We start from the raw sequence: 26,691 nt of genomic DNA on the forward strand, positions 1-26,691 counted from the left end.
AATTGTGATATAATAAAGGCCCTTCAAATATGAGATTATATAAAAATAATTCATAAACTCATGTAAATATAACATTTTACACTGTATTTGCCAGGCATTCTACTTGCAAAGGAAAACCTTTAAACCTTAAAAAATCTGGATGACTATACACAAAATGCGCTAAAATGATACAAGAATTAATAGAAAGTCATCATTTGCCATGCAGAAAGAAAAAGTTTAAACTACACCCCTACATCTTAAATCCTTAATAGGGTTATTAATTATAGTTCTCCAAACTTCACATCCAGCATCTCTGTGACCTCAGGCCTTTGGCCCTATTTATATATAAGACCAAATGCGGGGGAGGGAGTGGGTCTGAAAGCGCTCTAATTTTTGTTTGTCAGCCGTTCTGTGTAAGCTCAGGGGTATCTACGTATTTTTTAGAAGGCGCTCCGCAGCTTCCGGGCCGGTTGACTCTCTAAAGGATGAAAGACGGCTCCGTCTACATAACTTGACCAAAAAAGAGTGTGATCTCAGATGCAGGGAAGGGGGCGTGGAATTACAACCCAGAGTTTACTCTTTACTTCCCTCTCTGGATTTGCAGCCCGGGAAGTTAAGACACCAACGGCGCGTCCTCGCCAAGCGCTCGGAGGGCCGGGCGGGGCAGTTACAGGCACCGAGACACTAAGCGGGGGTCGGACCCAGGAAGCCGGCAACGCCCGGGCTCTGCCTGTACCTGCGAACCTGTAATAACAAGTGGGCGCTCCCTGGGACCCCCTCGGGACGCCTCAAGCCTAACAGAGAAAAGGCTAGAATCCGAAGCCTGCTTTACTTAGGTTTAGGACCTCCCCGCCCGGCTGGGGGCGTGTCTCCTCGGTTAGGGGCGGGGCGTTCCTGGCCCGGAGTAACCGCTGCGATCCCCGGCGCCCCGTCCTCGTCTCCACTCCCGGCTCCGGACTGCCGGTGGGGCGGGGTCGTAAAACGCCTGGGAACTCCAGGTACTCGTCCCGTTGCCAGGCGATGGGGGGAGGAGGAGGGGCTGAGGAGAAAGAGCAGCGACGCTCCGCCCGACAGGGGAACACGTAAGAAAGGCGGCCGCGCAGCCGCCCTACCACCTTTCGGGGCCTCCCGCTCCGACCCAACCCTGGAGCCTGAGCTGCGCATGCGTCGCGCGAGCGGCGCCTCCGCCTCTAGTAGGGCTCGCGGCGGGGCTGAGCGTCCGGACCCGCGGTCGGAGCCGCCCAGGAGCCGGTGAATCGAGTGGTCTCGTCAGAAGGGCACGGGAGGGCAGGCGCACGAAGAAGGAGCGCCGCGTTCACCGCGGCTGAGAAAAATGGTGTTCGAGTCGGTGGTCGTGGACGTGTTGAACCGGTTCTTGGGGGACTATGTGGTGAACCTGGACAAGTCCCAGCTCAATCTGGGCATCTGGGCAGGTAACGAGACCGCCGCTGCTCCTCCATCTCGCCTCCCTCCCGGGATCCCGTTGCCGGAGCCCGGCCCAGCCTTCGTGGGGCCTCGGGCCCCTCGCTGCCACCTGCCGCCGCCCTCGTTGGGGTCAGATTACATAGAGCCGGGCGGCAGTTGCGGGGCCTCCGCCGGCAAGTTATTTTTTTGCCGGAGGGGAGTGGGGTCTCGGGTGCGGGATGAAAAGGGCCCCCTTTTTCCGCTGAGGGGACCCGCAGTAGACTCCAGGGTTCTGGAGTTCACGTTCCACAGAGGCGCCCTTTTCTGCCTCTCGCGGTCGGGTTTCAGCTGTGCTGGGCGAGGGGCGGCCACGAGACACACCTGGACTTGGTCTGGTCCCTGTCATTTTACCCCCCTTGGATTGTGCCGGAGGCCCCGGGCAGCCCACGGAGTGTCGCACGCCGCCTCGCACGTGAAAGCAAGGCGCTGTGACCGAAGACGCTCTCTTCCTTCCTCGCCCAGTCTCCGGGTACCGCTAAACTGTGCTGGTTTCTCGGCTCCCCTTTCCGGCCTCACCACCTGGAGTCCCGGTGGCTCGCCTGGGTTCGGCTGATAACACAGAGTGAAAACTCCTGGGCAGAATTACTCGAACGGTTGGTTGTGTGATTTCAATTCACGACCTGACCCAGCAGGGTGTCACGCTTGTTAAGGCTTTGGGGTTTTGTGGGTCACAGTGAGTTACTGAATTTTTTAAGAAACTAGGTGCGCTGTGCAGCATCTCAGACCTATAAAAGACGGGGATGAACCTTTCCTTAGGTTGCTGAGATGGTGAAGGACCGACGCTTTACTTTGTGTCTGTTTATTCTGGTGCGCTTCCTTATTTGGAGTTTGATTTTCAGTGCTTCCACTGTTTTTGTATTATACTTTTATCTATTTTAAACACCCATTAGAAATTAGATTCCTTTTCTTTATGAAATGCGTCTCCCAGGCCAAAGCTAGAGTTAATTTTTGTGTGTGAGTAGTACATTGTTTCTTTTTTTAAAAATTTTACTGTTCTTGAATATGCCCCTGCAGCCTTCTTCTAAAGTACTTATTTATCTTAATATTTCTCCTTTATGAAATAGTGTAAATAGATAATTTAGTTTGATAAAGAAAACCTCTTGTTACTACTGTTGGCATCTAGTACCTTGATAGAGAGTGGGACTACAAGAACTAAGGACATCAATGCTAGCTCATCACTCTAGTACCAGAAATTTGCAGATGGTTTAAACTGTGTTGCTTCTCATTTGCAAAATAAAAATGATAAAAGTGGTCTCCACCTACCTCATTAGGAAGCCTTGAGAACATTGTGTTGTGCTTTGACCTATACTGGAAATGGCTTCTACATTCAAAGCGGAGGTTTGTGTGGAGTGTGATTTATCAACGGATTTGTTCATTTAAAATTTGCATACACTAAATTCACTCTTGTGATGTACAGTTCTGTCAGTCTTGACAAATGCAAGGAAGCAAGTATCCACCACCACAATCTTGATACAGCAAAATTACATGAAGACCTCAAAATTTCCTCTGCTGCCCCTTTGTAGTCTCCCGCCCAACCCCCATCCCTTCTCCTGGCAACCCCTGATGTTTCCATCCCTACAGTTTTGCCTTTTCTAGAGTGCCATATAAATGGAATTATGTGGTATGTAGCTTTTGGGGTCTGATTTCTTAATTTCACTCCTTTCACTTATACAAATGGATTTGAGAGGCATCCATGTGTTGCATGCATCAGTATTTCATTTCTATATTTTTGAGTAATATTTTATTGTATCGATGTCCTGTAAATGTTTATCCGTTCACCAGTTCAGGGACATTTCAGTTGTTGGTGATTATGAATAGAGCTACTATAAACATTCATGTATACGTTTTTGTGTGGACATAAATTTTTATTTCTTTTTGGGATTTCGAGGTTCCATGGTAAGGGAATACTTAATTTATATGAAACTGTGGAACTGCTTTTCAAGTGGCTATACCATTTTGCTATCTCACTAACATTGTATGGGTGTTTAGTTGCTCTGCACTCTCACTAGCACTTAGTATTGTCATTTAAAACACTTTTTTTTAGCTTTTCTAATAGGTAAATAATGGTAAAGCCTTGTGGTTTTAATTTGTATTTCCTTAGTGATTGAGGGTGTTGAGCATCTTTTCATGTTATTCCTTGCTGTTTGTATATTTCTGTTGGTGAAATGTCTGTTCAAATCTTACTCATTTTAATTGGATTATTTTTCTGTTGAGATTTCATTCATATACCATTAAATTCACCCTTTTAAAATGTACAATTCAGTGTTTTTTAGTATAGCCACAAAATAGTGCAACTGTCACCACTATCTAATTCCGGAACATTTTCAACACTCCAAAAATAAATCTTATACCTATAAACAGTCAGTACAGATTTATCCCCACCCTTCCTCTGGCAACCACTAATCTACTTTCTGTCTTCTGTGGATTTGCCAATTCTGGACATTTCATTTAAATGGAATCACAGGGGCTTCCCTGGTGGCGCAGTGGTTAAGAATCCGCTTGCCAATGCAGGGGACATGGGTTCGATCCCTGGTCCGGGAAGATCCCACCTGCCACGGAGCAGCTAAGCCCGTGTACCACAATTACTGAGCCTGCACTCTAGAGCCCGCGAGCCACAACTACTGAAGCCCGCGCGCCTAGAGCCCGTGCTCTGCAACAAGAGAAGCCACTGCGATGACAAGTCCATGCACCGCAACAGAGTAGCCCCTGCTTCCCGCAAGTAGAGAAAGCCTGCGCACAGCAACAAAGACCCAACGCAGCCAAAAATAAATAAATAAAATAAAATAAATAAGTGGAATCACAATATACATGGCCTCTTTTTCTGGCTTCTTTCCCTTAATTTTATATTTTCAAGGTTCGTTTATATTGTAGCATGTATCAGTATTTCATTCTTTTTTGTGACTAATATTCCATTATATGGATATAACTCATTTTGTTAATCCATTCATCAGTTGATGGACATTTAAGTTATTATTTTTCTTTTTATGAGTAATGCTGCTGTGAACATTCATGTACAAGTTTTTCGTGAGCATATATTTTAAATGCTTTGGGTATGTACCTAGAAGTGGAATTTCTGAGTCATATGGTAACTTCTTTAGACTTTTTAAGGAACTTCCAAACTCTTTTCCAAAGTGTTTTCTTATTGTTGAGTATTGAAAGTTCTTTAAATATTATGGATACAAGTCCTTTGTAAGATACGTGATTTAAAAATACTTTCTCCCAGTCTTTTCCAAGTCTGTCTTTTGCAAAATAAAAGTTTAAAATTTTGATCAATTCCAGTTTATCAAAAAATTTTTATGTCATGCTTTTTTAAATTTAAATTTTTTTATTTTTGGCTGTAATGGGTCTTCATTGCAGTGCACGGGCTTCTCATCGCAATGGCTTCTCTTGTGGAGCACTGGCTCTGGGCGCGTAGGCTTCAGTAGTTGTGGCTCGAAGGCTGTAGAGCACAGGCTCAGCAGTTGTGGCACATGGGCTTAGTTGCTTCACAGCATGTGGAATCTTCCCCGACCAGGGCTCGAACCTGTGTCCTCTGCACTGGCAGGCAGATTCTTAACCACTGCACCACCAGAGAAGTCCCAATGTCATGCTTTTCATGAGTCAGTTATATCTGTGAAATCTTTAACCCAAAGTCACAAAGATTTTCTCTTATGTTTTATTCCAGAAGTTTTATAATTTTATATTTTACATTTTTGTAAATGTAAAATTTCTGATCCATTTTTGTATAAAGTGCAGTATAGGTTGAAGGTTGGGGTTTCTTTGTTTGCATGTCGATACAAATGTCCAATTTTTCTAGCACGAGTTGCTTAAAAGAATATCCTTTCTCCATCGAATTATCTTTGAACGTTTGTAAAAAAATCAGTAGACTTTATATTTTATGGGTTTATTTTTGAACTATCTGTTTGAACGATCTGTGTGTCCATCTGTTCACCTATACCATGCTTATCTTGATAACTGTAACTTTATAGTGTCTTGAAATCAGGTAGTGTGATCCCTCTAATTTTGGTGTTTACCACATTTTAAAATAATGTGTTAGTGTTTTATGTACCAAAGTTGGTTATATTTTGTTAAATGAAGCTTTGAATAATAGATAGAATTTTAAAAAATTCTTGGAGAATTTAAAAAGCAATAGTTTTTGTTTGTTTGTTTGTTTTGTTTTTTTTTGCGGTACGCGGGCCTCTCACTGTTGTGGCCTCTCCCGTTGCGGAGCACAGGCTCCGGACGCGCAGGCTCAGTGGCCATGGCTCACGGGCCCAGATGCTCCGCGGCACGTGGGATCTTCCCGGACCAGGGCACGAACCCGTGTCCCCTGCACCGGCAGGCGGACTCTAAACCACTGCGCCACCAGGGAAGCCCAAAGCAATAGTTTTTTGATAAACTTAGAGGATTAAAAAATTCTTTGAAAATTTCAATAATAGAAGCTAAATGCTACATAGGAAAAATGTTAAGATGATGGGCTTAATATTTTATGGTCTAATATCAGAAGGATCTGTTAGTTTTAAATGTATGGTTTTGCTAGGTTTCTGTGTAATAATCCAGCCAATTTCACTATTGGCATATGAATCGTATGAATTAGTATACAGGAGTTAAATGGATGGTTTCATATCTAATAATGGAAAAATTGTTTCAGAGATGGCTCTTTGGAAATTAGAATTCATTTTTCCTTAGCAACATTGTTATATACGAATGGAGTTTACAAAAACTAATTATAGTGCTGCAGAACAGTACTACTATACTGGGTCCTGTACAGTATGTAGACTGAGTGCCAGAAGCATCTATTTTGTGTAAGGAGAAAGACGAATTGAGTTTTTTCTCAAACTCTTGGCAAATTCTAATGTTGGTAAAGTATACTTTTTATACAGTGTTATTTACACCCTTCCACCCACCCTTCCCGTGTATCACCTATTTAGGGAGGTGGTAGTATTTATACTTCATAGACTTCATCTGAAGTTTGCCTCCCTACTTTGCTAAACCATCTAGCATTTAATATTTCCTTCAAGAGCTAGGCTGCATCAGAATCAGTCATACATGCTTGTTAGAAATACAGATTTTTTTGGAACCACTTCTCAGACATTATAATTCATTTATCTAGAGTAGGACACCAAAAAAGTTTTTTTTAAAACAAATGACACAGGGGATTGTGATGTACAACTGGGTGCATTTGAAGAGCACTTTCAGGGCAAAAATACTAGAAATTCAGGGGCAGAAGTAATAGTAAGTGTGGCTTGTATGATAGAATTATCATTTGTAACATAGAGCGTACCTCTTAATGTTATAGTTTTCCTTCTCACTTTCTTGTTGTTTGCTCCAGAATTACAGTACTTGGGCAAATTAAAAAATTTTGTTATGCCCGCCATCTTTATGTAACATTAGAAACTCAGATTTCTTCTTCTTTTTCTTAAACTAACTTGCATATTCTATTTTTGAAATGGTAATCTCTCAGTTTTCTCTTTATATATAGTCTTATATTCAGTGGCCTCTTAATGCATACCCCCAGTATAACAGTAACTCTATAGGAAGATGAAGATTCAGCCAGGGCACAGTTCCTGATTTTAAGAAGTCATTCTTCTGTGATAGGAATATACTGGGAAACCAAACAAATGATTGTCTAGTGGAATTGCCAATTAAATATTGGTTTTTCTTTTATGTTCTTGTTACCGAACCAAATTTCCGTCTGCTTGCTGGCATGCAGTAAAGCCATTCTACTGACACCGGATTGTGGTAAAAGAAAGTGCAGCATTTATTGCAGGGCACCAAGCAAGGAGTCCAGGGCAGCTAGTGCTTAAAAGACCTGAACTCTCCAAAGGCTTTCAGGGAAAGGTTTATAAAGACAGGGTGAGGGAGGGATTTGTGAGGTATGTGAACAGCTCGTGGACATTCTTCTGATTGGTTGGTGGTGAGGTTATTGAGAGTCAGCATCATCAACCTGGAGGTTCCAACCAGTCTGGGGTCTCTGTGATTGTGGGCAGCATACAGTTAACTTCTTCCACCTGGTGGGGGTTTCAGTATCTGAAAAAACAGCTCAAAGGACATGGCTCAGAATATTATCTATAGCCCTTGAGGAGGAACTAAAAGTCCTTGACTTTGTTAATGGCTAACTATTATTATTTTGCCTTGCTTGACTGTTTTCCTTTCTTTCTGCATTTTCTCAATTCTCTGATTAAATTTATTCTTTGACTAAAGTTTTTCTACAGACAAAAGGCAGGCGGAGGACATGGGTGGGTGTCTATCCTGGGAAGGCCTCATAGGGTCCTGCTTGGTTACATTCTAAGATACTTTCATAAAACTTTAGAGTTGAAAGGGAACATTTTATTATGACAAGTAGTCAAACATACATCAGTGTTACAAGATTTTACAGTCTATATCCATATACCCACAATCTAGATTCTACCATTAATTGGATATTAACAGTTTTATTGAGGTATAATTGACAAATAGTAAAATGCACATATTTAAAGTCTACAATTTGATAAATCTTAACACGTGTTCACCTAGGAAATCATAATCATGATCAAGCTAACGAACATATCCATCATGCCCAAAAGTTTGCTTGCCCACACCCCCAGAGACATCCATTATTACTACTTTTTCTACCGTACATACCTCTATTTCTGGTATGCTGAGAGGTTTTGTTCAAGAATGTGTGTTGGATTTTGTAAAGTGATTTTTCTACGTCTACTGATACGATCATAGGATTTTTCTATGAGCCATAGGATTGCATTGATTTTTGAATGTGGAACAAGGCTTTAATGCCTGGAATTAATCCCACTTCACCATAGTATTATTATTTTTATAGATTGTTGGATTCAATTTTCTGATATTTTATTGAGGATTTTTGCATCTATGTTCATGAAAGATATTGGTCATTAGTTTTTCTTTCTTGTAATATTTTCATCTGGTTTTGGTATTAGGGTAATACTGACCTCATAGATGAGTTAGAAGTGTTCATATGTTATCTGGAAGAGATTGTAAGGAATTAGTGTCATTTTTTCCTTAAATATTTGGTAGAACATTAGTGAAACCATCTGGGCATTATGCTTTCAGTTTTGACAGATTATTATTGATTCCGTTTCTTTTATAGATATAGGCCTATTTAGATGATTTTTTCTTGTATGTGTTTTTGTAGAGTGTATTTTTCAAGGAATTGGTACATTTCATCTAAGTTATAACATTTGTGGATGTGTTTATAATATTTCTTTACTAACCTTTTAATGTCCGTGGGATCAGTAGTGATGGCCCTTCCTTTCATTTCTGATATTAGTAATTTGTGTCTTTTCTCTTTCTTCTTAGTTAACATGGCTAGAGAGTTACCAGTTTTATTGATATTTTCAAAGAACCAGGTTTTGGTTTCATTGAAATCTCTATTGATTTTCTGTATTGAATTACATTGACTTCTCTAATTCTTATGATTTCTTTTCTTCTTACTTAGGATTTACTTTGCTCTTCTTTTTCTAGTTTCCTAAGGTGGAAGCTTAGATTATTGGTTTTAGATCTTTCTCCTTTTCTAGTATATGCATTGGATGGTATAAATTTCCCTCTAAGCCCTGATTTGCTGCATGTCACAAATTTTGATAAGTCATATTTTCATTTGACTCAAAATATTTTACGAATTTCTTTTGAGACTGCTTCTTTGACTTACGTGTTATTTAAAGCTAGTGTTTATTTAATCTTCAGATATTTGGGGATCTTCCACCTTTCTTCCAGAAATCATTATGATTTCTAGTTTAATTCCATTGTGTTCTGAAAGCAAACTTGGTATGACTTCTGTTCCTTTAAATTTGTTGAGGTATGTTTTATGGCCCAGAATATGACTTATCTTGGTTAATGTTCTGTGTGAGCTTGAGAAGAATATGTAATCTGCTGCTGTTGGATGAAATGTTCTATAAATTTGTTATATCCCTTTATTTTTAATTTGTCTGTGTCTTTATATTTAACATTGGTTTCTTGTCTTGCCATTTGTGACAACATGGTTGGACCTTGAGAATTATTTTGTTAACTGAAATAAGTCAGATGGAGACAGACAAATGCTATATTTCTCTCATATGTGGAGTGAAAAAAACAAACAGGGACTTCCCTGGCAGTCCAGTGGTTAGGACTCCATGCTTCCACTGCAGGGGGCATGGGTTCAGTCCCTTGTCAGGGAACTAAGATCCTGCATGCTGTGTGGTGTGGCCAAAAAATTAAAAACAAACAAAAAAACCCAAAACCAAAGTAAATGAAGAAACCAAACCAATCAAAAAACAAGTATGTAGATACAGAGAATAGAATAGTGGTTACCAGAGGGATAGGGGTTGGGGGGAGGGCGAAATGGGTAGAGGGTGTATGGTGATGTATGGTGATGACTGGAAACTAAATTTTTGGTGGTGAGCAAGCTTTTATACAAAAGTGGAAAAATAATTTGTACACGTGAAACTTATATAATGTTACAAACCAATGTTACCACAATAAAAAATAATTAAAAAATAATTAAAAAATAAAGTGGGTTTCTTGTAGACACCTTGTAGTTGGGTTTGTTTTTTTATCCACTCTTATCATGTCTCTTTTAATTAGTATGTTCAGACCATTCACATTTAATTTAAAATGATTATTGATATAGTCGGGGTAATGGATTTATATTTATCATAGTTGTAACTCTTTTTGTTGCATGTCTGTCTTTGCTTTTAAAAATCTCCGCCTCTTTTTCTTTCTCTGGTTTTAATTGAGCATTTTATATGGTTTAATTTTTTCTTTTTTTTTTTTGGTCATTGCCTTAAAATTGCAGTGTACATTTAAAATTTAGAACTAATCTAGGTCCACTTTCAAATAATACTGTCCTGCTTCAGGGATAGTGGAGGTATCTTGTAACAGTATTCCATTCCATTTCTTCTGCTTCTTCATAACATTGTTATTATTCATTTCACTTATCCATAAACTGTACTCAATGTACTGTTGCTATTATTATTTAGAACAATTTTCCATTAGACCTTTAAGAATAAGGAAAATAAAAGGCTTAATTTTACCTTAATTTATTCCTTCTCTAATGCTTTTGTAGGTCTGAGTTTCTGACCTCTATCATTTCCTTTCTTTCTGAAAACTTTTAACATTTCTTGCAAGGGAGGTCCACTGGCAACAAATTCTGTCAGTTTTTGTTTGAGAAAGATTTTATTTCTCCTTCACCCCCATCCCCATTACAGATTGTGGTTAAATACATACAATATGAAATTTATCATAACCATTTTTAAGTGTACAGTGGCATTAGGTATATTCTCATTGTTGTGTAACCATCACCACATCCATCTCCGGAACTCTTTTTGTCTTGCACAACTGTAATACTGTACCCATTAAGCAGTAACTACACATTTTCCCTCCCCTCTGCCTCTGGCAACCACCATTCTATTTTGTGCCTCTATGAATTTGACTATTCTAGGTACCCCATGTAAGTGGTATCATGCAATATTTGTTCTTTTGTGTCTGACATATTTCACTTAGCATAATGTCTTCAAGGTTAATCTGTTATAGCATATGTCAGAATTTCATTCATTTTTAAGCGTGAATTATGTCCCATTGTATGTATATACCACATTTTGTTTCTCCATTCATCTGTCAGTGGACACAGTGGTTGTTTCCACGTTTTAGCTATTGTGAATAATGCTGCTACAAACATGAGTGTACAAATGTCTCTTTGAGTCCCTGCTTTCAAATATTTTTGGTATATACCCACAAGTGGAATTGCTGGGTCATATGGTAATTAATTTTTTCAGGGACCACGATACTACTTTCCATAGCAGTCACACTGTTTTACATTCCCACCAGTGGTGCACAAGGGTTCCAATTTCTCCGCATCCTCAGAAAATCATTACTTTGTTTTGTTGGTAGTAGCCATCCTAATGGATGTGAGGAGCCATCTCATTGTCATTTTGATTTGCACTTCCATATTGATTAGTAGTGATTTTGAACATCTTTTCTTGTGCTTATGGGCCATTTGTATATCTTCTTTAGAAAAATATGTGTTCAAGATCTTTGGCCATTTTTAATTGGGTTGTTTGGTTTTTTGTTGTTGAGTTGTAGGAGCTCTTTATATATTCTGAATTAGATGTGTGACTTGTATATATTTCCTGTTCCATGTGTTACCTTTTCAATGTTGATAGTGTCCTATGATGCACAGAAGTTTTTAATTTTGATGAAGTCCAAATCTTCTATTTTTTGTTGTTGTTTTTGGTGTCATGTCCAAGAAATCATTGCCAAATCAAGGTCATGCAACTTTTTACCTATGCTTTCTTTTGAGAATTTTATAGTTTTAGGTCTGACATTTAAGTCTTTGATCCATTTTGAGTTAATGTTTGGATATAGTATTGAAAAGACAAATTCCAAATTGAATGATCTCAGTAGCCTTGTAAATAATCATTTAACTATATATGTAAGGGTTTATTTCTGGGCTCTCTATTCGATTGGTCTAAGTTTTTGTGTTCCAGCACCATGCTGGATTTTGTTTCGTTTTTATTGAAATAGAGTTGATTTACAATATTGTGTGAGTTTCAGGTGTACAGCATAGTGAGTCATTATTTTTGCAGATTATATTCTGCTATAGGTTATTAGTGGGTATGATTCCCTGTGCTATATAGTAAATCCTTGTTTCTTATTTATTTTATATATAGCAGTTTGTATATCTTCATCCCATACCCCAAAATTGTCCCTCCTTCTGTCCCTCTCCCCTTTGGTAACCACAAGTTTGTTTTCTATGTCTGTGAACCTGTTTTGTATATACATTCATTTGTATTATTTTTTGGATTCCATATATAAGTGATATAGTATAATGTTTGTCTTTCTCTGACTTTTTTCACTAAGCGTAGTATTCTCTAGGTCCATCCTTGTTGCTGCAGTTGGCCGTATTTCATTCTTTTTTATGGCTGAGTAATATTCCATTGTGTGTGTGTATGTATGTGTGTGTGTCACATCTTAGTCCAGTCACCTATTGATGGGCATTTGGGTTGCTTCCATGTCTTGGCTATTGTAAATGGTGTTACTATGAACATTGGGGTGCATGTATCTTTTTTGAATTAGTGTTTTCTTTTTTTCTGGCTATATACACAGGAGTGGAATTGCTGGATCATATGCTAGTTCTATTTTTAGTTTTTTTAAGGTACCTCCATACTGCTCTCCATTGTGGCTGCACCAATTTACGTTCCCACCAACAGTGTATGAGGGTTCCCTTTTCTCCATATTCTCTCCAGCATTGTTGTTTGTAGACTTTTGATGATAGCCATTCTGACAGGTGTGAAGTGATATCTCTTTGTGGTTTTGATTTGCATTTCTCTAATAATTAGCAATATTGAGAATCTTTTCATGTGCCTATTAGCCGTCTATATGTTGTCTTTGGGAAAATGTCTATTCAAGTCTTCCACCCATTTTTTTTTATTGGATTGTTTGTTTTTTTGATATTGAGTTGTATGAGCTATTTGCATATTTTGGATATTAACCCCTTGTCAGTCACGTCATTTGCAAATATATTCTCCCATTCCATATGTTGTCTTTTTAGCAAGCACCATGTTGTTTTGATCACTGTGCTTTTGTTAGTACATTTCAAAATCAGGAAACGTGAGACTGCCAAGTTTCTTTTGAAGGTTGTTTTGACTGTTTGTGGGTCCTTTGAGATGCCATATGAATTTTTCTATTTCTGTAAAAAACATTGGGATTTTAATGTGGATTACATTGAATCTGTAGGTTGCTTTGAGTAGTACTGATATCTTAACAATATTGTCTTCCAGTCTGTGAACATGGAATGTCTTTCCATTTATATGTGTTTTTACTTTATTTCAACAATGTTTTATAGGTTTGGGGTATAAGTCATTCTCCCTTCCCTCCCCCCCCCATTAAGTTTATTCCTAAGCATTTTATTATTTTTGACGCTATTGTAAATGGAATTTTTTTCTTAATTTCCATCTTGAATTGTTCATTGTAAGTGTATAGAAACAACTGATTTTTGTGTTTTGATTGTGTACCCAGCAACATGCTGAATCCATTTATTCTAGCACGGTTTTTTTGTGGAATATTTGTTTTTCTTCATATAAGATCATACTGTCTGAACAGAGAGAATTTTACTTCTTCCTTTCCAATGTGGATGCCTTTTATTTATTCTTCTTGCCCAATTGCTCTGGCTATGACTTTCTATGTTGAATAAAAGTGGCAAAAGTGGGCATCCTTATCTTGTTCCTGATGTTAGAGGAAAACACTTGTCTTTCATCATTGAGTATGATGTTCATTGTGGGCTTTTCATATATGGCTTTAATATATTGAGGCAGTTTCCTTTAATTCCTAACTTTTTGAGTGTTTTTATCATGAAAGAATGTTGAAATTTTTTTGAATGCATTTTCTTCATCAGTTGCGGTGATCTGTGTTTTTTCCTTCATTCTGTTAATGAGGTGTATCACATTGATTGAATTTGTATATTGAACCATCTTTCCATTCTTAGAATGTTATACTGAGTAATGGTGTATAATTCTTTTAGTGTACCATTGAATTTTGTTTGCTAGTATTCTGTTGAGGATTTTTGCCTCAGTATCCATGGGGGATATTGATCTGTAGTTTTCCTGTGGTATCTTTGTCTGGCTTTGGTATCAGATTAATGCTGACCTCATATATTAAGTTTGTGGAAGTATTTCCTTTTCTTCAGTTTTTGGGAAGAATTTGAGGAGGATTGGTGTTCTCTTTTAAATGTTTGAAGAAGAAACTATCTGATCCTGGGCTTTTGTTGTTGTTGTGGGTTTTTGATTAATGATGAAATCTCATTACTAATTATAGATCTGTTCAGATTATGCATTTCTTCATGATTCATTAGTGGTAGGGTGAGTGTTGTTAGGAATTTATCCATTTTATCTAGGCTATCAAATTTGTTGACATACAGCTGTTCATAGTATTCTTACAATCCTTTTTATTTTTGTAAAATTGGTAGTACTATCCCCTCCTTCATTTCTCATTTTAGTTACAGTTGACTCTTGAACAATGCAGGGGTTAGGGGCATCGAACCCCCACACAGTCGAAAATCTGCATATAACTTTACAATTGGCCTTCCATATCTGTGGTTCACATTCTTGGATTCAGCTATCAATGGATCATGTAGTACTGAAGTACGTACTTATTGGAAAAAAATCCACATGTAAGTGGATCCACAAAATTCAAACCTGTGTTGTTCAAGGGTCAATTGTATTTGACTCTTCTCTCTTTTTCTTGGTCAGGCTAGCTAATGATTTATCAATTTTGTTGAACTTTTTTGTTTCTTGTAACAGCTTTTGACTTAAAGTCTGTTTTGTTTAATATCAGTATAGCTATTTCTGCTCTCTTGGTTATTATTTGCATGGGAAATCTTTTTTAATCCTTTCACTTTTGAGCTATGTGTGGTTTCAAGCTTTTGGTTTCATCAATTTTCTCTTGGTTTTTTGTTCTTTGTTTTGCTTATGTCTGTTCTAAACTTTATTATTTCATTCCTTCTGGTAGCTTTGGGTGTAGTTAATCTTTTTCTGTTTCTTTAAGATGCAAATTTAGGTTGTTGATTTGGGATTATTTCTTCCTTTTTTTTTTTTTTTTTTTGCGGGTACGAGGGCCTCTCACTGTTGTGGCCTCTCCCGTTGCAGAGCACAGGCTCCGGACATGCAGACTCAGCAGCCACAGCTCACGAGCCCAGCTGCTTTGCGGCATGTGGGATCCTCCCGGACCAGGGCATGAACCCGCGTCCCCTGCATCGGCAGGCAGACTCTCAACCACTGCGCCACCTGGGAAGCCCATTTCTTCCTTTTTAATGTAAACATTTACTGCTATAATTTGTCTCCCAGGACTGCTCTTGCTGCATCCCATACATTTTGGTATGTTGTTTCCATTTTAATTTTTCTTAAATTGTTTTAAAATTTTTCTTGTGATTTCTTCTTTGATTCATTGCTTGAGTGTGTTAATTTTCATATATTTGTGGATTTTTTTTTTTTTTTTTTGGCTGTGTTGGGTGTTCGTTGCTGCGCGCGGGCTTTCTCTAGTTGTGGAGAGCGGGGGCTACTCTTCGTTGCAGTGCGCAGGCTTCTCATTGCAGTGGCTTCTCTCGTTGTGGAGCACGGGCTGTAGGTGCGTGGGCTTCCGTAGTTGTGGCACATAGGCTCAGTAGTTGTGGTGCACGGGCTTAGTTGCTCCGTGGCATGTGGGATCTTCCCAGACCAGGGCTTGAACCCGTGTTCCCTGCATTGGCAGGTGGATTCTCAACCACTGTGCCACCAGGGAAGCCCCTATTTGTGGATTTTTTAGTTTTCCTTCTGCTGTTGATTTCTGGATTCATTCCACTCATTCCATCAGGAAACATAGCTTATATAATTTCAGTCTTTTAAAATTTATTTAGATTCTTTTGTTGCCTAACAGTCTTATACTGGAAAATGTTCCCTGCGCACTTGAGGAAATTGTGTATTCTGTTGTTGGGTAAGGGTGTTCTGTATATATTTGTTAAGTTCAATTCATCTATTTTCTTGTTAACCTTCTGTCTGGTTGTTCCATCCATTACTAAAGTTGTGTATTGAAGCCGCCTACTAATACTATAGAGCTGTCTATTTCTCTCTTCAATTATGTTAGTGTTTGCTTCATATGTTTTTGATTTCTGATGTTTGGTGCATATATGTTTATAACTTTTATATCTTCTTAGTGAATTGACCCTTTTATCATCTTATAATGCCCTTTTTTGTTTCTTGTAACAGCTTTTGACTTAAAGTCTGTTTTGTCTAATATCAGTATAGCTATTTCTGCTCTCTTTTGCTTATTATTCACAAGGGAAATCTTTTTTAATCCTTTCACTTGTGAGCTATGTGTGGCATTAGACCTAACATAGAGGGACCCTGTTTTTGTTTGTTTTTTTAAATCCCTTTTGTCCATCTGTGTCTTTTGATTGGGAAGTTTAAACTGTTTACACTTAAAGCAATTACTGATAGGGAAGGATTTACTATTGCTGTTTTGTTCATTATTTTATGTCTTATGACTTTTTGTTTCTCTTTTTTTCTTATTGCTTTCTTTGTGTTCAATTTTTTTGTAGTGATGTGTTTTTTTTTTTTTTTTTTTTTCCGGTACGTGGGCCTCTCACTGTTGTGGCCTCTCCCGTTGCGGAGCACAGGCTCCGGACGCGCAGGCTCAGCGGCCATGGCTCACGGGCACAGCTGCTCCACAGCATGTGGGATCTTCCCGGACCGGGGCACGAACCCGTGTCCCCTGCTTCGGCAGGCGGACTCTCAACCACTGCGCCACCAGGGAAGCCCAGTGATGTGTTTTGATTCCCTTATTTCCTTTTGTGTATAGTCTATAGATATTTCCTTTGTGGTTCCACAGGGATTACATATAATATCTTAACGTTATAACAGTATATTTTAAACTGATACTGACTTAAATTCAATTGCATACAGTAACTTTACTCCTTTACAGCTTGCCTCCCCATCTTTGTTATTGATGTTAAAAAAAAAAACATGACATCTTTATATAGTATGTATCTAGTAACATAGCTTTATAACTTTTTAATCTTTTTGTCTTTTAAACCCTGTAAAAATAAAAAATGGAGTTAAAAAGTTGAACCACAATAGTACTGGTTTTTATATTTGCCCATGTATCTTTGTTTATTGGAGAACTTTATATTTTTATATGGCTTCATGTTAGCACCTAGCATCCTTTCTTTTTAACTTGAAGGACTCCCTTTGAAACTTCTTGTAAGGCAGCTCTGCTGGTAATGAACTCCCTCAGCTTTTGTTTATCGGAGAATATCTTAATTTTCCCCTCATTTTTTCTGGATATAATGCTCTTGATTGACAGTTTTTGTTATAATTCAGCACTTTAAATATATTATTCCCCTGTTTTCTGGCTTACAGTGTTTCTGCTGAGAAATCTACTGATAATCTTATTGAGGATCCTATGTACATGTCAAGTTGCTTTTCTCTTGTTGCCTTTAATAGTCTCTCTTTGATTATTGTGTTTCTTGTTTGAGATTCTTGAATTTATATATCCATGTCTTTCTTCAAATTTGGGAGGTTTCTGGCTATTATTTCTTCAAATAAGCTCTCTACCCATTTATCTGTCCTCCTTGTGGACTCCCATGATTAACGATATATTGACCCCCTTAATGATGTCCCATAAGTCCCTTAGCCTCTGTTCACGTTTCCTCATTTTTTTTTTTTTACTCCTAACTGTGTATTTTCAAATGACCTGTCTTCAAGTTTTCTGATTCATTCTTTTGCCTGTTCAAGTCTGCTTTTGATTTTCTCTAGTGAGTTTTCAATCCAGTTATTCCTTATATCTCCGTTGGTGTGTGTGTGTGTTTTCTACTTTCTTTCAAGACTTGTTGTAGTTGATCTCATGTACATACAACATTGAATAAGGTTAAGGTGTGCAACATGTTGGTTTGATACATTTATATATTGCAGTATGGTTACCACCATAGCTTTAGCTGACACCTCTATCGATTAACGTCAATATCGTTTCTTTTTTGTGGTGAGAATGTTTAAGATTTAGTTTCTCAGCAGTTGTTGAAATATATAATACACTATTTTGACTGTAGTCACCATGCGCTACATTAGATCTCCATAACTTAATTATCATAGTTGCAAGTTTATGTCCTTTAACAACATCTCCCCAATTCTCCCACATTCCAGTCCCTGGTAGCCACCATTCTACTCTGTTTCTACAAGTTTGGGTTTTTTAGATTCTTCACATAAATGATGTCGTAGAGTGTTCATCTTTCTCTGTCTGGCTTATCTCACTAACCATAAGCCCCTCAGAGGCTTGTTGTTTCAAGTTTGTTTCTTACTCATGGCTTAATATTCCATTGTATATATGAACCACATCTTTATCCATTCATCTTGATGACACTTAGGTTGTTTCCATATTTTGGCTATTGTGAATAATGCTGCAATAAACATGCAAGTGCAGAAATCTTTTTTCTTTAATCTTTTTATTTATTTGGTTGTGCCAGCTCTTAGTTGCAGCAGGCAGGCTCCTTCGTTGTGGCTCACAGTCTCCTTAGTTGCGTCTCACTGGCTCCTTAGATGTGGCATGTGAACTCTTAGTTGCGCATGCATGAGGGATCTAGTTACCTGACCAGGGATCAAACCTTGGCCCCCTGCATTGGGAGTGCAGAGTCTTAACCACTGCACCACCAGGGAAGTCCTGCAGAAATCTTTTTGATATCCCATTTTCTTTGCCTTTGGATGTATATGAAGAAGTGGGTTTTCTGGATCATATTCAAGATTTTTTCCTTTTATTTTCTGCAGTTTGATTATGGTATTCCTAGGTGTAGATTTTTTATTTCCCTGCTTGATATTTTCTGAGCTTCCTGGATCTGTGGTTTGGTGTCTTTATCATTAATTTCAGAAGTTTCTCAGCCATTATTGCTCCAAATATATGTGTATATTTTTGTTCCTCTCTCCTTTTTTGCCTTCTGATATTTCCATTAGGCATATGTTACAGCTTTTATAATTGTCCTACAGTTCTTGGACATTCTGTTTCATTATTTTTATTTTACTTTATTTTTCTCTTTGCATTTCAGTTTGGAAGTTTATATTTACATATCCTCAAGCTTGCTGATTTTTTTTTGATGTAAAATGACTTAAACTTTATTTAAAATGTGCATTTCAGAACTGTTCAGTATTGTAAATTTATGAACAGACCCAGCGAAATAAGATAGAAATTATCACATAATCACTTGTATTTTATTTTTATTTTTTATTTTTAATTGATTTTTTCATTGAAGGAAAGATTCTTTAAATCCAATAGTGCTCTACAGTTTTCAAAAGTTTCACACATACAGTTTCATATAATCCCATAATAACCATAATAATCTTTTTCCCCCCAACCCCCTATATTGTTTCTTTCTCCTTCCCTCTCTCCACTGGTAACCACTAGTTTGTTCTCTGTATCTGTGAGTCTGCTTCTTATTTGTTTTATTCACTAGCTTGCTGTATTTTTTTTTGATTCCACATATAAGTGATATATAGTATTTGTCTTTCTCTGATTTATGTCGCTTAGCATAATGCCTTCCAAGTCCATCCATGTTGCAGCAATGGCAATATTTTATTCTTTTTTATGGCTAGGTATTATTCCATTGTATATATATACCACATCTTCTTAATCTATTCATCTGTTGATGGACACTTAAGTTGCTTCCGTATCTTGGCAATTGTAAATGATGCTGCTATGAACACTGGGGTGCATGTATATTTTCTAATTAGTGTTTTGGGTTTTTTTCAGATATATACCCAAGGAGTGGAATTGCTGGGTCATCTGGTAGTTCTGTTTTCCATTTTTTGAGAAACCTTCATACTGTGTTCCACAGTGGCTGCACCAATTTACATTCCCACCAACAGTGTACAAGGGTTCCCTTTCCTCCATATCCTTGCCAACATTTGTTACTTGTCTTCTTTTTGATGATAGCCATTCTGAGAGGTGTGAGGTGATATCTTATTGTGGTTTTGATTTGCATTTCCCTGATGATTAATGATGTTGAGCATGTTTTCATATGCCTGTTGGCCATCTGCTTGTCTTCTTTGGGAAAATGTCTATTCAGTTCTTTTGCCCATTTTTTTTTTTTTTGTGGTACGCGGGCCTCTCACTGTTGTGGCCTCTCCCGTTGCGGGTCACAGGCTCCGGACGCACAGGCTCAGCGGCCATGGCTCACGGGCCTAGCGGCCCTGCGGCATGTGGGATCTTCCCGGACCAGGGCACAAGCTCGTGTCCCCTGCATTGGCAAGTGGACTCTCAACCACTGCGCCACCAGGGAAGCCCTCTTTTGCCCATTTTTAATCTTTTTTTTTTTTGCGTCCTTGTTTGTTTTGCTACACCATGCAGCATGCAGGATCTTAGTTCCCCAACCAGGGATTGAACCTGGGCCCCATGCAGTGGAAGCGTGGAGTTCCAACATCTGGACCACCAAGGAATTCCCCGGGTTTTTTTTTTTGATGTTGAGTTGTATGATCTGTTAATATATGTTGGATGTTAACTCCTTATCAGTCATTTCATTTATAAATATTTTCTCCCATTCAGTAGGTTGTCTTTTTGTTTTGTTGATAGTTTCCTTTGCTGTGCAAAAGCTTTTAAGTTTAATTGGTTTTTTTGTTTGTTTGTTTTGCGTTTGTTTCCTTTGCTTTAGAAGATGGATCCAAAAAATATTGCTGCAATTTATGTCAAAGAGTGTTCTGCCTATGTTTTCCTCTAGGAGTTTGATAGTATCCGGTCTTACATTTAGGTCTTTAATTCATTTTGAGTTTATTTTTGTATATGGTGTTAGAAAATGTTCTAATTTTGTTCTTTTACGTGTAGCTGTCCAGTTTTCTTAGCACCACTTGTTGAAGAGACTGTGTTTTCTTCATTGTATATTCTTGTCTTCTTTCTCTTAGATTAATTGACCATAAGTGTGTGGGTTTATTTCTGGGCTCTCCTCTTACATTGATTAATGTGTCTGTTTTTGTGCCAGTACCAGTACTGTTTTGATTACTGTAGCTTTGTAGTATAGTTTGAAGTCAGGGAGTGTGATTACTCCAGCTCTGTTCTTCTTTCTCAAGATTGTTCTGGCTATTCAAGCTCTTTTGTGTTTCCATGAAAATTTAAAAATTATTTGTTCTAGTTCTGTGGAAAATGCCATTGGTATTTTGATAGGGATTGCATAGAATCTACTTTGCCTTGGGTAGTATGGCTATTTTAACAGTATTAATTCTTTCAATCCAAGAACATGGTATATCTTTTCATCTGTTTGTGTCATCTTCTGTTTCTTTCATTCGTGTCTTATATAGTCTTCTGAATACAGGTCTTTTACCTGCTTGGGTAGATATATTCCTAGTATTTTATTCTTTTTGATGCGATAGTAAATTGGATTGTTTCCTTATTTTCTCTTTGATACTTTGTTGCTAGTGTATAAAATTACAACAGCTTTCTGTATGTAATTTTGTATCCTACAACGTTACTGGATTTGTTGATGAGCTATAGTAGTTTTCTGGTGGTGTCTTAAAGATTTCCTGTGTATAGTACCATGTTATCTGAAAACAGTGACAATTTTACTTCTTCCTTTCCAATTTGGATTCCTTTTATTTCTTTTTCTTCTCTGATTGCTGTGGCTAGAACTTCCAAACCTACATTGAGTAAATATGGTGAGAGTGAATGTCCTTGTCGTGTTCTTGATCTTAGAGGAAATGCTTTCAGCTTTTCAGCATTGAGTATGATGGTAGCTGTGGGTTTGTAATCATATATTACAGACAAAATGGATGTTGAATTTTATCAAAAGTTTTTTCTTCATCTATTGAGATGATCATATGGTTTTTATTCTTCAGTTTGTTAATGTGCTGTATCACACTGATTGTTTTGTGGGTATTGAAAACTCCTTGCTTCCCTGGGATAAATCCCACTTGATCATGGTGTATGATTCTCTTAATGTATTGTTGGATTTGGTTTGCTGGTATTTTCTTGAGAATTTCTGCATCTGTGGTCATCAGTGATATTGGCCTGTAACTTTCTTTTATGGTATCTTTGGTTTTGGTATCAGGATGATGGTGGCCTCATAGAATGATTTTCGAAGTGTTCCTTCCTCTGCAATTTTTTGGAGTAGTTTAAGAAGGATAGGTGTTAACTCTAAGTGTTTGGTAGAATTCACCTGTGGAGCCATCTGGTCCTGGACTTTTGTTTTTTGGGAGCTTTTTAATCACAGTTTCAATTACAGTACTTGTACTTGGTCTGTTCATATTTTCTATTTCTTCCTGGTTCAGTCTTGGGAGATTGTACCTTTCTAAGAATTTGTCTATTTCTTCTAGGTTGTCCATTTTATTGGCATATAGTTGCTTGTAGTAGTCTCTTACGGTCCTTTGTATTTCTCTGGTGTCCGTTGTAACTTCTCCTTTCTCATTTCTAATTTTATTGATTTGAGTCCTCTCTTTTTTTCTTGATGAGTCTGGCTAAAGGTTTATCAATTTTGTTTAACTTTTCAAAGAATCAGCTTTTAGTTTTATTGTTCTTTTCTATTTTCTTGGTTTCTATTTCATTTATTTTTGCTTTGATCTTTATGATTTCTTTCCTTCTGCTAACTTTGAGTTTTGTTTGTTCTTTCTCTAGTTGCTTTAGGTGTAAGGTTAAGTTTTTTTAATTGAGATTTTTCCTGTTTCCCTGAGGTAAGCTTGCATCGCTATAAACTTCCCTCTCAGAACTGCTTTTGCTGTGTCCCATAGGTTTTGGATGGTCATTTTTTATCATTTTCATTTGTCTCTAGGTATTTTTAAATTTCTTCTTTGATTTCTTCAGTGATCCATTGGTTGTTTAGTAACATACTGATTAGTCCACATATTTGTGTTTTTTGCAATATTTTTCTTTCAGTTGTTTTCTCATCCCATAGTGTTGTGGTTGGAAAAGATGCTTGATATGATTTCAGGTTTCTTAAAGTTATTGAGACTTGCTTTGTGGCCCAACATGTGATCTATCCTGGAGAATGTTCTATGTGCACTTGAAAAGAATGTGTATTCTGCTGCTTTTGGACCAAATTCTCTATATGTATCAGTTAAGTTCAGGTAGTCTAGTCTGTCATTTAAGTCCAGTGTTACCTTATTGATTTCTGTCTGGATGATCTGTCCGTTGATGTACATGCGGGTGTTAAAATCCCTTACTGGGCTTCCCTGGTGGCACAGTGGTTGAGAATCTGCCTGCTAATGCAGGAGACACAGGTTCGAGCCCTGAATACATTGTTCTTTTACGTGTAGCTGTCCAGTTTTCTTAGCACAGGTTGCTCCCACATGCCGTGGAGCAACTAGGCCCGTGAGCCACAACTACTGAGCCTGCGCGTCTGGAGCCTGTACTCCGCAACAAGAGAGGCCGCGATAGTGAGAGTCCCGCGCACCACGCTGAAGAGTGGCCCCCGCTTGCCACAACTAGAGAAAGCCCTTGCACAGAAACAAAGACCCAACACAGCATAAATAAATTAATAAACTCCTACCCCCAACATCTTAAAAAAAATAAAAAATAAAAATCCCTTACTATTATCATGTTACTGTCGATTCCTCCTTTTACGTCTTTTAATATTTGCCTTATATTATTTAGGTGGTCTTGTCTTGGGTTAACGTATATTTACAATTGTATCTTTTTCTTGGTTTGATCCTTTGATCAGTATATAGTGTCCTATTTTGTTTTTTATAATAATCTTTATTTTAAAGTTGATTTTGTGTGATACAAGTATTACTAGTTGGGCTTTCTTTAGACTTTCATTTACATGGAATACCTTTTTTCATCCTCTCACTTTCAGTCTGTGTGTGTCTCTAGATCTGAAGTGAGTCTCTTGTAGACAGCATATATATGGGTCTTGTTTCTGTATCCATTCAGCCACTCTGTCTTTTGGTTGGAGCACTTAGTCCATTTACATTTAAGGTAATTATTGATATGTATGTTCTCATTGTCAGTTTGTTAACTGCTTTGAACTTATTTTCGTAGGTTCTTCCCCTTTCTCCTCTTGTTCTCTTCTCTTGTGATTTGATGAATATCTTTGTGTTTGGGATTCCTTTTTTGTGTGTGTATATCTATTGTAGATTTTTGGTTTGTGGTTACCATGATGTTTTTGTATAGCAATCTATACAAAGCATAATAGCCAAAAACTTCCCTAACGTGAAAAAGGAAGCACTCACTGAAGTCCAGGAAGTGCAGAGAGTCCCATACATGATAAACCCAAGGAGGAACACACTGAGACACATATTAGTCAAGCTGACAAAAGTTAAAGACAAAGAGAAAATATTAAAAGCAACAAGGGAAAAGCAACACATAAGAAGGAAATCCCCATAAGGTTATCAGCTTATTTTTCAGCAGGAATTCTGCAGGCTAGAAGAGAGTGACACAATATATCCAAAGTGATGAAAGGGTAAAGCCTATAATCAAGAATATTCTACCTAGCAAGGCTCTCCTTCTGATTTGATGGAGAGATGAAAAGCTTTACAAACAAGCAAAAGCTAAAAGAGTTCAGCACTACCAAACCAGCTTTACAACAAATGTTAAAGGAACTTCTCTAGGTGAAAAAAGAAAAGGCCACAATTCAAAGCAGGAATATTATTAAATGAAAAGACTCACAGGTAAAAGGCAAACATACAGTAAAGGTAGGAAATCATCCACACACAAAGCTAGTAGGGAGATTAAAAGACGAAAGTAGTAAAATCATCTATACCCACAATAAGCAGTTAAGGGATACACAAAACAATTAGATATAAAATGTGATATTAGAAACAGTCATTGTGAGAAGAGGAGGAGAGTACAAATGCAAGTTTTTAAAAATGCATTTGAGATCAGCAACTTAAAACAATTGCATATATATATACACACACACACCCGTATATATATATATATACACACACACACATACACACACACGCACACATATATATATATATGCGCTGGGTTGGCCAAATATATATATTGGGTTGGCTAAAATGTTCATTTGGGTTGTTCTGTACATCTTGTAGAACAACCCAAATGAACATTTTGGCTAACCCAATATATATATAGACTGCTATACAAAAACCTCATGGTAACCGGAAAAACCAAAAACCTAAAATCACTTGTACTTTAAATGGTACTACAAGCATCTAAAGTTAGTTTTATATGGAAATATTAACTTTGTTGGATATTTTAATGTCGTTATCTCTTAATCTTTTTTTTAGTGTCATGTATTTTTCATTTTGCTGCACTGTGAGCCCTTTTTTATTTAAGAAGATTTGATAGAAATATTTCTATCAAATTTAATTTTTTTAACCAGTATGTGGAGATATTGTATAACATTATAGACTTATTTAAAGCTATTTATAGAAGATACATTTTAATGTAAAATAATGTTTTACAGTATAGCACTTTTCAGCTGTACTCAGTGATTCATTTTATATCTATATAGTATATTGACTTGAAAAAAAATTCAGAGCACAAAGTATATTGAAGGCTGCCAGTACAAAGAATTATCCATAAATGAAAAGTTCACGCTCTACATTTGAACATTACAGTAGAAAAAACAATAAGTGATACTCCATGTACCTATATCATTCACTGATTGGTCACTACCACAATGGATCAATAAGTTTGTCTAATTGTACAGCTTACCTTTATTAGATGTTTACTGATGTTTATTTCTTGTTTGTTTCCCCAGACGTTATGTGAACGTCTAGACAGCAGTTACTCATATACAAATTATTGCTTAAAAGTGAAGGCATTCATTTTGTGTAGCAGAATTAAAACAGCAAGATATGACAACATTCCAGTATCTCTAGGAAATCCTTGTTAACCTCACATTGATGGATTAAAAATTTCTTTGCAATTGTATTTAAACAAATATATTTAAATACAGTTCATTTTTTCCTATATTTTCTTATATCATGCTGTGTTGGTAAATTCATATTATTTGTATAATTTTAATGAAAATGTATTCATTAACAGTGAGCTACAACCATAGAGGTCAGAACTTATAGTAAATGATGTTTTGGTCAGACATACAAGCTTAGACTAAGTTGAAGGATGAAGGTGAGCCAACAATCATAGTTGGATTCTGTTTCTGTTATGTACATTTTTATGATTATTTTCCTTAATATGACATTTAGGAATGACGTTTACCTAGCTTGTTAAAATAAAAGTTATTTGAAAATTTCAATTTTATTTTTTAATAATTTTTCTTTTTAGGAGCTGTAGCCCTGAAGAATCTTGAAATTAAAGAAAATGCCCTGGTAGGTTTTGACTATAAAAATTGTTGTATTAGTGCAGTTAGCTGCATAGACTTCTTCCTGATTTACTTTAACATCTTAAATTATTTAAGTTTGAGAAAAATTTTAAAAAGTAATTTTTGTAAAATGTGAATTTTGCAAAATGGACTTTTAATCTCCATAAAAGTACAAACTGACAGTGTAATTTTCCCCATTAAAAATACTTCTAAAATTTATCTCTTCCTATATGGTTTCATTTTAGATTGTTAATTTACCTCTCCAATCATCTTCAGGTTTTTTTTTCCCTAATACCATTTTAATCATTTTTTACTGTAGAATACAGTGGCGTGAATTACAGTGTTGTACAACTGTCATCAGTATGTATTTCTAAAACATTTTTGATACTCCAAGGGGAACCCTGTAACCAGTAAGAAATACCTAACTCCCCATTCCCTCTCTCCATATACCTTGCTAACTTCTACTTTTGTCTGTCTTAATTTGCCTATTCCAGGTACCTCATATAAATAGAATAATGCTATGTTTGTCATTTTGTGTCTAGTTTACTTAGCATAAT

At 37.2% G+C, this 26,691-nt stretch overlaps 1 protein-coding gene across 5 annotated transcripts in view; it reads left to right on the top strand.

The window, feature by feature from the left end:
- Positions 1-1,044: 1,044 nt before the first annotated feature.
- Positions 1,045-26,691, top strand: part of VPS13A (vacuolar protein sorting 13 homolog A) — a 233,519-nt gene continuing 207,872 nt past the window's right edge. For 2 of the 5 annotated variants that reach the window (XR_002176281.3, XR_012332570.1), the window contains exons 1-2: positions 1,067-1,412; positions 26,098-26,141. Coding sequence is in view for 2 of the 5 variants with exons in the window: in XM_073806234.1 (XP_073662335.1) it covers positions 1,313-1,412; positions 26,098-26,141 (144 nt within the window). In the remaining 3 variants the exon portion in view is untranslated. Of the gene's footprint in view, positions 1,413-26,097; positions 26,142-26,691 lie in introns of all 5 variants that reach the window. The other 3 variants (XM_073806234.1, XR_004527015.2, XM_019934642.3) reach the window with 3 other exon arrangements.

Source organism: Tursiops truncatus, chromosome 6 (assembly GCF_011762595.2).
Source record: "Tursiops truncatus isolate mTurTru1 chromosome 6, mTurTru1.mat.Y, whole genome shotgun sequence".
NCBI lineage: Eukaryota > Metazoa > Chordata > Mammalia > Artiodactyla > Delphinidae > Tursiops > Tursiops truncatus.